The 13294-nt window shown below is 30.6% G+C and overlaps 1 protein-coding gene across 3 annotated transcripts in view; it reads left to right on the forward strand.

Annotated features, from left to right (window-relative positions):
* Nucleotides 1–13294, forward strand: part of SCN3A (sodium voltage-gated channel alpha subunit 3) — a 132797-nt gene that overhangs the window by 79007 nt on the left and 40496 nt on the right. For all 3 annotated transcript variants that reach the window (XM_074303243.1, XM_074303244.1, XM_074303245.1), the window contains 3 exons: nt 5225–5398; nt 6480–6836; nt 8961–9437. In XM_074303243.1, the coding sequence (XP_074159344.1) occupies nt 5225–5398; nt 6480–6836; nt 8961–9437 (1008 nt within the window). The remainder of the gene's footprint in view (nt 1–5224; nt 5399–6479; nt 6837–8960; nt 9438–13294) is intronic.

The raw sequence follows: 13294 nt of genomic DNA on the forward strand, positions 1-13294 counted from the left end.
AGAGGAGTAAATTGGCTATGTGTAAACTGTTTTTTTTCTTGCTTATGTATATATGTATACATATGTACCTTTATGCACACATATACAAATACACACACACACACACACACACACATACATTGGAAGGAATATACTAGCAATAAGGAGGAACCAGGAAAAGGCTTCCTGAAAAAGTTAGGATTTGACCTGAGTCTTGAAAGAAGTCAGGAAAGCTACAGATGGAACATTGGAGTATGTGCCATTTGCAAGGAACAGCAAGAAAGTCAGTGTTATTACATTGTAGGGTAAATAGAGGAGAATAAAGTTTAAAAAGATTGAAAAGTTTGGAAGGGGACAGAGTTTAATGAGCTTTAAAAAAACCAAACTGAGCATGCTATATTTAATATTGGAGATAATAAGGAATGCTTAAGAGTTTAGCTGAGTACAAGATGGCATAGAGTGGGTCTCGAGAGACTTTATAGAAAAACCAACTAGAAGGTCATTACAACAGTCCAGGCATGTAGTTATAAGGGTCTATGCTAGGATGGTGATGCTATGAGCAGTAAAAGAGACATATACAAAAGTTGTGGAGTTTTAAATCACAAAACTTGATACCAGCTTCCCTGAATAGTAACAGTTAATTAACTTAGGCTTTTATGACAGTCAAATTAGCTGAATCTCTTCCTTCTTTTATGACCCTCTACTCTTTGATTTCTTTTGCTGCCTTCTCTTCCTCCAATCTTAAAATATAGAACTCCTCCAAAGCTCTACCTTTGGTTAAATGATTTTCTTTTTCTACACTCAGTTTTGCTGTAAGCTTATCTATACTCATGGTTTTCTAGTCCCAATCTAGTCAATCATAATATCAAATCTAACACGTCAAAAATCAAATTCATTATTCTCTCCCTCAAACTCTCCTTAATAAATCCATTTTTCCAAAGGTACCATCATTCACTCAATCACCAAGATAAAAGCCTAAAATTCATGTTTGACTCTTTATTTCATTCCTCATATACAATTGGGAACTTATTTTGTCATTTTCTTTTTCTTTTTTTCTAAAATTTCTCTCATCCATTTCATTTTACATACTACTCTTACAGCAATAATCTTACCTTATTCACTTCTACCCTCTTACTTCTCTGTTAAAAACCAAAAATTATTTCCTATTTTAATAAATTCAGACTCTTCTGACTGGTTTTTAGTACTACTCACAATCTGGTCCCAGTCTGTCTTTCTACTCCTATATTCCACTGGCCTCCAAGGTTCAGAGTCCCTGAATAGACATGGTTAATTTCCAAATTTAAAATATTGTCAATATCCTTCCTAAAATGTTGTACTTATAACTGAAAATAATTTCCCCAATATGGTTTGAGAAAAACACAATATAGTAGGATCATTTCTTCTCTTATTCAGACTCTAGACTTCTAATATAGTCCAAAATCATATCAATTTTTTTCAGTCATATTATATTGACTGATGTTGAAGTTTATAGTTAACTAAAACGCTAAAGTCTTTTTCACATGAACTATGACCTACAGACACCTCACCTATATATGGGAAATTGATTTTTTGGAACCTTTATTATTATCAGTATTCTATTAGATTCAGACCAGCTTCCATACTGTTGCTATATGGATTCTATTCTTCAATGTATCCCTTAAAGCTTCAAAGATGTCCCTCTTATAAACTACAGAATTGTAGACCTCAAAGAAAACTCAGAGATTATCTTATCCTTTTTATAAATTAAGGAATTGGGGAATCAAGGAAATTAAATGACTTGTCCAAAGTTACACAGCTAGCTAGTGGTATTCTTTAATTCTTAGGCCAATGTTAAAAATTATGTGGAATCATTATAAATATTCCATCTGTTAATGCTTAAACTTCTCTAACACCTCTATACAAATGCAATAATTATAACTCTAGTCCTTCCAAGTGAATGCTACTTGCTAAGCAGTCTTATTTGGATTTTAAAAAGCATCATATTGTCAGGACTACATTTTACAGAAGTAAACTTTCATTTCAAAAAGCAGGTAACATTTAATGAAAAGTTTCTTTTAGAGTTCTAATTTCTTTTTTGCTGCAAGATGAAAATGAAGTCCACACTGACTAATGCCATATAACTTCAAAGACCTTTAAGTTGACTTCTACCTATAATGAAATGCTAATGCTTCTGCTAGCATTTTTTGTTTCTTTCCCATAAAAAGAATTGTTACACAAGTTTCCATATATTTTATCCCATGTAGATTCAATCAGGGTTTTAAACAATATGTAAATAAAATCATAAATGCTTTCAGATTATTTACATTAAAGAACATGAGGTCTTTGAAGGCAGACACTCATTTGTTTATTGTATTCTTAGCACTTAGCATACTGGCACATAAGTGCTTAATAAATGTTTAATGATTAATTAATTGATATATTAAATAATGTGGAAAGATATTTCTCTAATGTAGAAGATGTTTTGAAATTGTTTCAAATATTTCTGGAGGATCAAATATTGGAATTATGGATGTAAATCTATAAACTAGTATATGTACCTTGTGGCCCAGGGAATCCACTCACTATAAGGGACTCTCACCCCATATACACCAAGCTCATAAAAGTCCAAGGAAATCTTTAAAATAAAGTTAGGTATGGCTCCCATTTAGTATTTCTCCCAAAGTAGGTAACAGGTTCTACTACTCTATAAAGTACTCTATACAGAATATAGTCATCTGATATTGGAGAGCTTTTTATTTCCTCCACCACAAAAAATATAGAACATAATAGATTTACAGGCATTCTTGAATAAGTACATTTAAAATTTGAAAAGAAAAAAATAATAGTCACTTAATCTATTACATTTATTACAATGTCCTAGAAAGTAAATATCCTTTGTGAGAATGTTGCTTAGTTATTCACAATTATTATCATGGAGGGTTGGTATGGCCTAGATCTCAGCTAGGTTTTTTAGTCATTCCTCGGCAGGATTTTCTTATCCAATAGTTCTTTTCTCTACTAAAAATCATTCTTTTATGAAAACTTTTTACCTCTGGACTGCTAGTATACAAATCCCAAACTCAGAAATTCAGGTTTATCTATCAGTTAATCCTTGAATTTGGAAACTTTTCATTTTTCAGTATTACTAGGGACTGACTCGTTTAAAGGAAAAAAGAAACAAGTAGAAAGGGAATTGGGAGGTCCTAAAACTCAATCTAAAGTTTGCCTGGGCAAATACATATTTTCTACTATCCTTTGGAAGATATTTTTGAGCATTAAAAATGAATGTTTACCAAAAAAAAAAAAAAAAAAAAGTTGCCATTGCTACAGTGTGGAAGGGGGGAGGAAGAAAGGACACAGGAAAAATCCTTTTTTTTTTTTTTTCCCCCCTGTGGCACTTAGAATAGAAGGGACAAAGGGGTTTTAGAAGAGCAAACCTTTTTACAACTCATTATTGGGAGAGGAAAGATAACTTTGACGAAAGTCAAGTTCCCCCTGACTGACAACTTCATTCATCTTTAAATAAATAAATGACTGGGGACCAATTAGGGGAGTTTCTTGTGTCCTTTTAGTAAGGTCTAGGGCATGTCTTTCCAAAGTGCTTGTGTACTTACTTTGCTCTCTAGGGGGTACCCTCTTCTAACAAAGGTCTTGCAAGCCTATCAAGTTGATGGGAAGGGTGAAGATCATCAAATTGAACAGCATTAAGATTTGCAAATCGCCTTCTTCATGAAGCATTTTTAGGTAGTTCAAATATTATTTACATAGAACATTTGTGGATTGTTGGGAGGATCAAATGAAATAAAATTTATAAAATGCTTAACACATTAGTACTTAGCTTTGTACATATGAGCACTATAGAAAATACTATTATTATAATGTAAGAAATTTAATTAAAGTAAACAATATTGTATAAGTATAGAGGCAATCATATATTAAAGGATCCTGTGATGAGTTTTTCTTCTGAAGTAAAGAATTCCATTGAAACTGAAGACTGTTACCTTCCTACTATATACATTAATAAATTAGATTTATATATTTATATGTTTGTGTATATATGTGTGTATGCTTATGTAGGCATATAAATATATATATTTATGTATAAGTTATTGCAAAGTAAAATATTCCTCTGCTTCAGTGAGTAGGTAATATCATTTCATGAGCCAATTACTGAATTCACCTATCTAGCATTTTCTGTAGTTTGGGAAATTTGGGGTTTTATCAACATTGACACATTTAGAAAGGCTGATCATTTTCTTTGTATTAAAGTTGTACTTTAGGAGACGACATGTTTTGGAGCTTATTCACTTTTACAATGTTCCTTTAAAGCACAATAGACAACTAAACAGATGGTAAGCTTGACTGTACCTCTTTAAAATGCAGTCTTCAACTACTCCAAGTTAATGTGATTTATTTAACACTTTCCTGGAAATATAATTTGATAGGTCCCTTTCCATCTTCTTGGTCATTTTAACCTCTCTTTTTCAGCTAACACAAACTTTGAATATGTTTTATTGTTTTCTTTTCTTGTTTCAATTAGTATTTTAGCTATTTGCCAAGATAACCCATTAATTTTAATTAGGGGTATTTGAATCCTAAAGATGTATTCCAAAGGTTTTAATTAAATCTTTGGTTCCTTGCTCTATGAATCCATTAACCTTAATCTAGAAGCATGCATGTATCCAAAGGTCACTAATTTACAACAGTTGTGAAAACATGTTCTTATTGTTTAGGGAATGTTTATAATATTACAATTAGAACACTGTGCCTTAAAAATTTTAAAAATCATAAAGAATACCATTATTCTATCATTTGATGACTATTTTACTTGAATTATCAATGTTTATAAGTGATTGTGTTTTTTTCCAAATAAAATATATATTACTATTCTTTTCAAAAAAGTGAAACTAAAAAAAAATTAATTTGGCAATGAAAAAGGTAATGATGAAGGGGGAAAGGACTTCATCATTGCAGTTATTTTAGAAATAATTCAGTCACAGATTAGAAACAAAAAAAATAAAAACAAAGCTGGCATTTGGTAATTTAAAATATAAATTGTCTTCTAATTGGAGAAAATGTTCAATGTTTTAAGATACATAAAAAAATTTCCTAAACTTTCACAGACATGTTCCACCATCAAATTACTTTCTAATTTAAAGTAATTTTAAGAGCTACCATAATGTTCTCTTTTTGAATCTTTGGATTGTAAATAATTCTATTAGAATTTTTTAATGTTATGAGAGTAACCATTTATATTTTACATTAGGTATTTACTGGAATCTTCACAGCCGAAATGGTTCTCAAGATAATTGCCATGGATCCATATTATTATTTCCAAGAGGGTTGGAATATCTTTGATGGCATTATTGTCAGCCTTAGTTTAATGGAGCTTGGACTGGCCAACGTGGAAGGATTGTCAGTTCTCCGATCATTTAGACTGGTAGCTGCAGAATCACTATCTTTATATTCTGCTTTTATTATTATCAAGTTTATTTTGAATTATAATCATGTGTTTTGTGATTAGGAATTTTCAAAAAGTATTAATATGTGAGGATCAAATTTCCATTAATTGCATCCATATGAATGCCTATGATCCAAGAATTAAGAGGATTATTATTGCAAACAATAATAATAATTATATATATATGTAATAATATACAATAATTATATTATATATAATAATAATAAAGGATCACTTAATGAGCTTTTGAAACTTGAACCTTTTTGTTATTGTTTTATGTGTAATATAATTAAATTTATAATTCATTCACTAATCTGAGCAATTAACTACCTCAAATTAAAATTTTACATTTTTAATATAAGTCTTTTCAATAAGTATTTAGCAAAATCTATATATAATGGTTAAAATTTGAGGAAAAAGATATTTTGTTTTTAAAAATATCAAACTTTTTCCTTATTTAATTTAAAAATAATTTGAAAATCACCTTTGTAAAAATTAATTTCATTTTCTTCTCTATACTATAAGGAGTTTGAGTTAACTAAATTCACTAGTAATCCCTTAAGAAGATTTTTGTCAATCTATAAGATTAGAATAAAGATTGGATCTGTGATTTTCATTGGTACAAAGAACTCTCATGTGAGGGAACACACTCTAATCATGAAAGTTGCCTAGAGCATGGAAGAGTTAAATTACTTAGCAAGAGTCACACAGCAAATGTCAGAGATGGGACATAAATTGTTCTTGGCCTTTAGGCTAGCTTTCTATTATTTACTTCAACAATTTTGGTTCTATTATCACTAAGCATTCATTATTCCTTATTATTTTACAGTAATTTCATGTAACATAAAATTGTGTGAAATGAATACTTTCATAATAATACAATTTCTTAGTTTGGGGCACCAATATTACTCAGTTTTCTATTTAAGTATCAATCAGAATTGGCCTAGTGTATGTTGACTTTCACCATCATTTAAAGATATGCCAACATTTCAGACAAAATAAAAATCCTCCAAATCTTCATCATGATTAATACTGAAAGCATCTTTCCCCTTGTTTCCAGCTCCGGGTTTTCAAGTTGGCAAAATCTTGGCCAACACTGAATATGCTGATAAAGATCATTGGCAACTCAGTAGGAGCTCTGGGAAACCTGACCTTGGTACTGGCCATCATTGTCTTCATTTTTGCTGTGGTCGGCATGCAGCTCTTTGGCAAGAGCTACAAAGAATGTGTCTGCAAGATCAACAGTGATTGCACACTGCCACGCTGGCACATGCATGACTTCTTCCATTCCTTCCTGATTGTGTTCAGGGTGCTGTGTGGAGAATGGATAGAGACCATGTGGGACTGTATGGAGGTGGCAGGCCAAACCATGTGCCTTATTGTTTTCATGTTGGTCATGGTGATTGGGAACCTAGTGGTATGTTTTCATTCCAAATAATTCAAAGATATATTAGTCATAAATTATATACATGTCCACATATATATGGGTATAGGAACATTCTGGTTCTGACAGAAGTATTTATACAATTTATTCTGTCTTTATTTCCTAATAATGTTCTTCAAAAATGAGGAGGTATATCAAATAACTATCAAACTTTTGAGAGAATTGGAACTTTGATTCTATTTATTTTACTGTGTTAAACGATGTATAATTATTGACAACAGAAATCCAAAAAGAATTAGAATTCTTTTACTGAATAATTCATTCCTTAAACAAATATTTATTGAATTCCTATTAAGCACAACATATTGTATTAGGGCTTATGAGTGCAAAAACATAAAGAGAAATAAGGTATAATGTTTTCCTTTTTGTTATCAGTTTGAATTACGTAGAAAGAGAAAAAAAGAAACTAAATTTTTGAATCTTAATTATAGAAATTCTTTAGATTTCCCAAATTTGTGGGCAATTTCTAAGCTACCACTCATTTTGAGCAGCATCCTTACTGGAGACATAATTGAGTATAAATATAAGAACTGTGGTTTTATATTGCTTAATGTTAAAATGTCTCATTTGTCTTTAAATGAATCAATAGCAGTTCTAGCTAGTATTATTAGACTGTCTTCTTAGAAGAAATGGAAGCTTCCATTCTCGAAAGAACTCTAGCAGTAACATGATATAGCTCTCTCTCTTTCTCTCTCTCTCTCTCTCTCTCTCTCTCTCTCTCTCTTTCTATATATATATATATGTATATATATATATATACATACATACACATACATGTGTATATGTATATAATTATATATATTATATATTATCATATATTTACAATTATGTTTATTATATAGCATGTATAATATTCTTTTTGGACTGCAAAATTAAGAGGCTTTTAAGTTAAGAAGATAATCTAGAGGAGAGATAGAAAATAAACTAGGACTTTAATCTACCATGTATGTATGTCTGATTACCACATCGATAATGAATTTTCAGAGACACTTTACACTACAGAAATATCTCTAAATAAATTTCCCTTTATGTCAGCAATAGTACATTACAACTGGATCAATCATAGCTTGTTACTTTAACATTTAATTGCTTCCACATTTCCTGCTGCTATTGCTGGAATTTCAGCTAGCTTCTCAACTCATTCCATATTCTATTGGTGAAAAAGATAAGAGACAAAAGCAATTTGTGTACATGATTATGTTTCAAAATATCTGCACATGCTTCTTTTTTAAATTATACACACACACACACACACAAATTGCAAAGTATATTTATGATGAGAGCAATTAAAACCTACAATATGCTCTTTAGAAATTTTATTTAAAATAAACTGTCCTATTCTAAGAACCCTTTGTCAGAAGCAGTTTTTATTTGAGGCAGCCTACATCTGAAGTCACTACTAGTGGCCAAACACTGATTGTTACAAATTGTTTTACAACTAAGCCAGGAATAAACTTGTAAAAATTAAAAAAATAAAAGGGGGGGGGGAGCCAAAACTAATAAAGTCCTTCTGGCTTGGGGAAGGGAGGGACAAAAGAGTGGCTTTTATAAATGTGTCATGGCAATACTAGCTAATACCAACATGTAACAGTTAGAATATAAGAATAAAAACTCAACATAGCTATAATTTATTTGTTGGTCATTCTGGTTTACCATGATTACTATCTAATGTTTAATTTATATAACTAGCAATGCTTTCATTGGTTTTGTGGGTGGGAAGGCAGGAGACAAGGATGGGTGGGAAGTTTTGTGATGTTTCATTATCCTTTTGATGACAAAAAGAAGATTAATTTTTGTTTTGGTATTAGGTATAGAAGGGCTCACCTATTTTTAACAGATTATTTTACTGGTGCTATCTTGCTCTCACCATATGCTTAGCCCATCTTTTCTTTCAGCCATATATTTCTTGAATAATATCCTTTACTCCAGAGCTTCATAATTCCTAATTTGTTATATATTGCAGTCTATTCATAACCAGCCCACATCTCTTAATAATACTTGATACTGAATTTTAATTATTTGGAGACTTTAGTGTTTGAAGATTTCAAACATTTGTAAAAATGAAAGAAATTACATTTATCTCCTATTTTCCTTTAGGTACTGAATCTGTTTCTGGCCTTGCTGCTGAGCTCATTTAGCTCAGACAATCTTGCCGCTACTGATGATGATAATGAAATGAACAATCTCCAGATTGCTGTGGGGAGAATGCAGAAGGGGATAGATTATGTGAAAAAAGAAATACGGGAATGTGTCCAAAAAGCCTTTGTTGGAAAGCCAAAAGCTATAGAAATCAAAGTCCTTGAAGTCAATAAGATAGAAAGCTGCATTTCCAATAATACTCCAGTTGAAATAAGCAAAGACCTTAATTATCTGAAAGATGGTAATGGAACTACCAGTGGTGTAGGTACAGGAAGCAGCGTGGAAAAATATATAATTGATGAAAATGATTACATGTCATTCATAAACAACCCCAGTCTTACTGTAACAGTACCAATTGCAGTTGGGGAGTCTGATTTTGAAAACTTAAATACTGAAGATTTCAGCAGTGAGTCAGAACTGGAAGAAAGCAAAGAGGTATGGATTTTTTTTTAAGTTGTATTTGTACAATCTCTGATATTGATGTACTTATTTAATGTTCCTTAGTTACATATCAATAGAATAATAGATATAATAATTATGATAAGTGTATGAACCACATAGCATTGAATCTATTTTTAGGAAGCCCACACAATTTTCCACTGCAAAGTGATGTCTCTGAAAGACCTACAAATTAATTTTCTCAAAAATTTTTTTCTCTAAATTTTGTTTAAAGAAGAAAGGTCTTTCCAGTAATTCCATTTGGCCTTTTAAACATGGTTGTTCCCCATACAGCCATGGCACTACTTCATTTTTCTTTGGGAAATTCTATGTATTATATTTTAATTACTTCAAGTATGCACTTGAAGTACCATATGTATTTATGATATACTTTTGGTAAAATAGATAATTTTAATATTATTATTCATACATATCTGAATCTACATAAATAAACCATAAATATAATTAATGATAATTAGATAAGTACCTAAAATTTCAAGTGGATGGGGTATTGAATGAGTGTTGCATGTTTAGGGGTAAATAAACTGATATTTTTAATCAACTAGAAAAGAATAGTGGAATGAACGTCTTTTTGCTTTCTTACTAATAGTTCCCAAAAAACCCTTCTCAGGTTCATGGGACACAGCCTTAGTGTTTTGTCTTTTGATATGTTTATATAGAGAAGTGTGTATGTATTTATATGTGTGTGTATATATGTATATATATGCTTTAATTTTTAAGAAAAATAGAAATTGTGATAGTTTACTTATCTTTTTGCCAATTAGAACAAGAAAATCAGATCTTTAATCTGAGACATGATGGCTTAAAGCAATTTTAAATTCTTTATTTCCTCTCTCTCTCTCTCTTTCTCTCTCTCTCTCTCTCTCTCTCTCTCTCTCTCTCTCTCTCTCTCTCTTTATATATATATATAAAACATATATATATATATATATGTTTCTTGCCTTTTTTTACTGCAAATTTCAAATATGGATTTTCAGAATACACTGTAGAAACCAAATGATAGTAAAATTAATGATACCAATGCTGTACCTCAATGTTTGTTATATAGATAAGGATTAAAGGTTATTGTAAATTCTTCAATTTCTTTTTCAAGATACACTAGCTTGCCAGTAGAAAAACTTCATAAACACTCAAAGATTTGCTATGTAGGCTTAGTATTGCCAGCATAGTAATCAGATCCATAATGCTGTCTAATTCTGTTTTGGGACCAAATTTTTTTTTTTAGTGTGAATATAGGATTTTTATTTCAAAATTACTTACCATCTAAATCCCCATTCCAGAGTAATCAAATAACAACTCATATTACCCTAGCCATTTTGTAGAAATATCACAGTTGCCAACACATCATAGCTTATAAGAAAGTGTTTTGTAAACTTTAAAGCATTATATAAAAGTATTTGATTATTCCTTTCCTTTCTTATCATTCTTTAAGAGTCTACTTCATGAAGTTAAATATAATTGAAGTTATTCACGCTTAAAAATAATTTGTTCCTTTATTCAAGGCTTAAATTTGAAAGAAAGAAAGGAACAAAGGAAGGAAGGAAGGCAGGAAAGAAAGAAGGAAAAATGGAAGAAAGGAAGGAACAAACAAAGAAAGAATCCATTAATCCTAAATTATTTATTTAGCATGGACAAGTCCAGACGTAGGCTTACCTGATACAGAGGAATATGAGCTTTCCTCTGCTTGCAAGAAACTTACCATTTTACTAGGGAAGGAAAACTCATTCATTTGAAAACAATTTTAGAGAAAAAATGTGGTAAATATGCAGATATTGACTCTAAGGGCAAGAGAAATTCAGAAAAAGAAAAGATCAATATAAGGTGTACTAGTATGAAAAGGCTTCATTGGCAATGTGGGTCTTGAAGGATGGGTAAGATATAGACAACATGAGAGGTAAAATGGATTCATTTCAAGAGAAAAGAGCAACAAAAGCAAAAACCCAAAGGAAAAAAAAGTATAGTCCCATATGGAAGGTAGTGATGAAACTCACCTCATTCACTGGGGATGACCTTGAAATCTATACAAGAGACTTTGAATTTGATATTGTAAACAAAGAATGTTCCTTTGTTCTTTAACATAGGAATATGATGAAATGGTACTCCAGGAAATTAACTTGACAGCAGTATTTAAGAGTCAAGCTGAATAAAAAGAAATATTGGGGTCATATAGAAACCAGCTAAGAAAATTATTACAATAATTCAGTAATGACATAATGAGGGCCTAACCTAGAGTGGTAGTAATAGGAACTGAAAGGAAGTATTTTTGAAATTTCACAGAAAGAAGATGAAGGAGAAGAATGATGATTCCAAGATATCTGGCTTGGGATACTGAACATTTGGTAGTTTCACTGGAAATTATGTTTTTTAGGTAAAGGACTCAAAATCTGAGATGAAAATGAATTTCAGTTTTAGATATGTTGAGTTATAAATGTTGACACTTATAGCACAGTCAAATAGAATTGTGGGATTATTTAGATAAGAGATCAAGGCAGCAAATGTAAAATTGATAACAGAAACTCTGAAACGCATGAATAATCAGCACACCAAGGGAGTAACTATAGTTGGTGAAAAGAAGAGGATTAAAGACAGTATTAGAGAACATCCAAATTTAGAAATAGGAGGATAAAAAGGAACCTTTAAAAGCAAATAAAATAAGCAAATAAAATAAATAAGCAAATAAAAAACAGACAGTAACCAGTTTTTAGTCATAGTTTTTTGCTATATTAGTGTCTTGGAAAGTGGGATGTGTATATAGATGTGAGATGGGTGGAAGGTGTGTGTAATCGTAAATCTAAGTCTGCTTAAAATACAGGTATTTTATATATCTACTCAAGAAAGTTCTATACCATTTTAGAGAGAATTTTTTCATAGCTTATGTAGAATATCAGTTAAATAGTAGGATTCAATAATTCCCTTATCATCAAACTCTTGCCCACTTTTCATTTCCATTTATAAAATGTCATACACTTGGTGATTTTTCTTATGCCACTCTATGCTTTTTTCAAGATGACATTGAATAAGTTCAATCTAGCTGTAGAATAGAGTGTAAATGATTAATGTACATGAAGAAATTAATTGATTTAATAATAATAAATTGAATAATAATAAAAATAAAATTGATAACAGAAACTATGAAATGTATGAATAATCAGCATATCAAAGGAGTAACAATAGTTGGTGAAAAAAAGAGGATTAACAAAAGAGGGACATACAAATTTAGAAATAGGAGGTATTATATAATAATAATGATATTAGTAATGCCATTAAATATATTTTAAAGTGATTTCAGTGTGGATCATTAGTACCTTGAAACAATTAAGGTATTAATTACTGTATGTAATTATATGAAGTTCAGAAGGAAAAGTTCTTATAGTTGCCATTCTTAATCAACCAAGTTATCAGTAAGATTTAAGAAAGTTTAAAACTGAAAAAAAATCTTGAAAAAAAGAAATTACGAGATGTGGTGATAGCTAGGAAATGAAGAAGAAAGAAGGTTCAAATATGACTTCAAGACTTAAAGTTTGGGAGACTGAAGGATTGTGGATACCATTGATAAAAATGACATATTTTGAAAAAGGAGGCTTTTTTTGGTAAGGATAACAAGTTCAAGGAAGGCCAGTATCTACATTCACAAAAGTAAAAAAAGCATGGTATTCTTAGATTGATGAGATGTATTGTTTATCCTATGAAAATGCACATATGACTTGAAATACCCAGAAATTGCTCATTTATGAATTCAGTTCTATCCAGAGAGAAAGAGCTTACTTTTTTTTTTCAAAATTCATATTTATTGTGTGTATGTAAAGGGAAAACATTTTATTCTTCTTTATTTT

Source organism: Sminthopsis crassicaudata, chromosome 3 (genome assembly GCF_048593235.1).
Source record: "Sminthopsis crassicaudata isolate SCR6 chromosome 3, ASM4859323v1, whole genome shotgun sequence".
Lineage (NCBI taxonomy): Eukaryota > Metazoa > Chordata > Mammalia > Dasyuromorphia > Dasyuridae > Sminthopsis > Sminthopsis crassicaudata.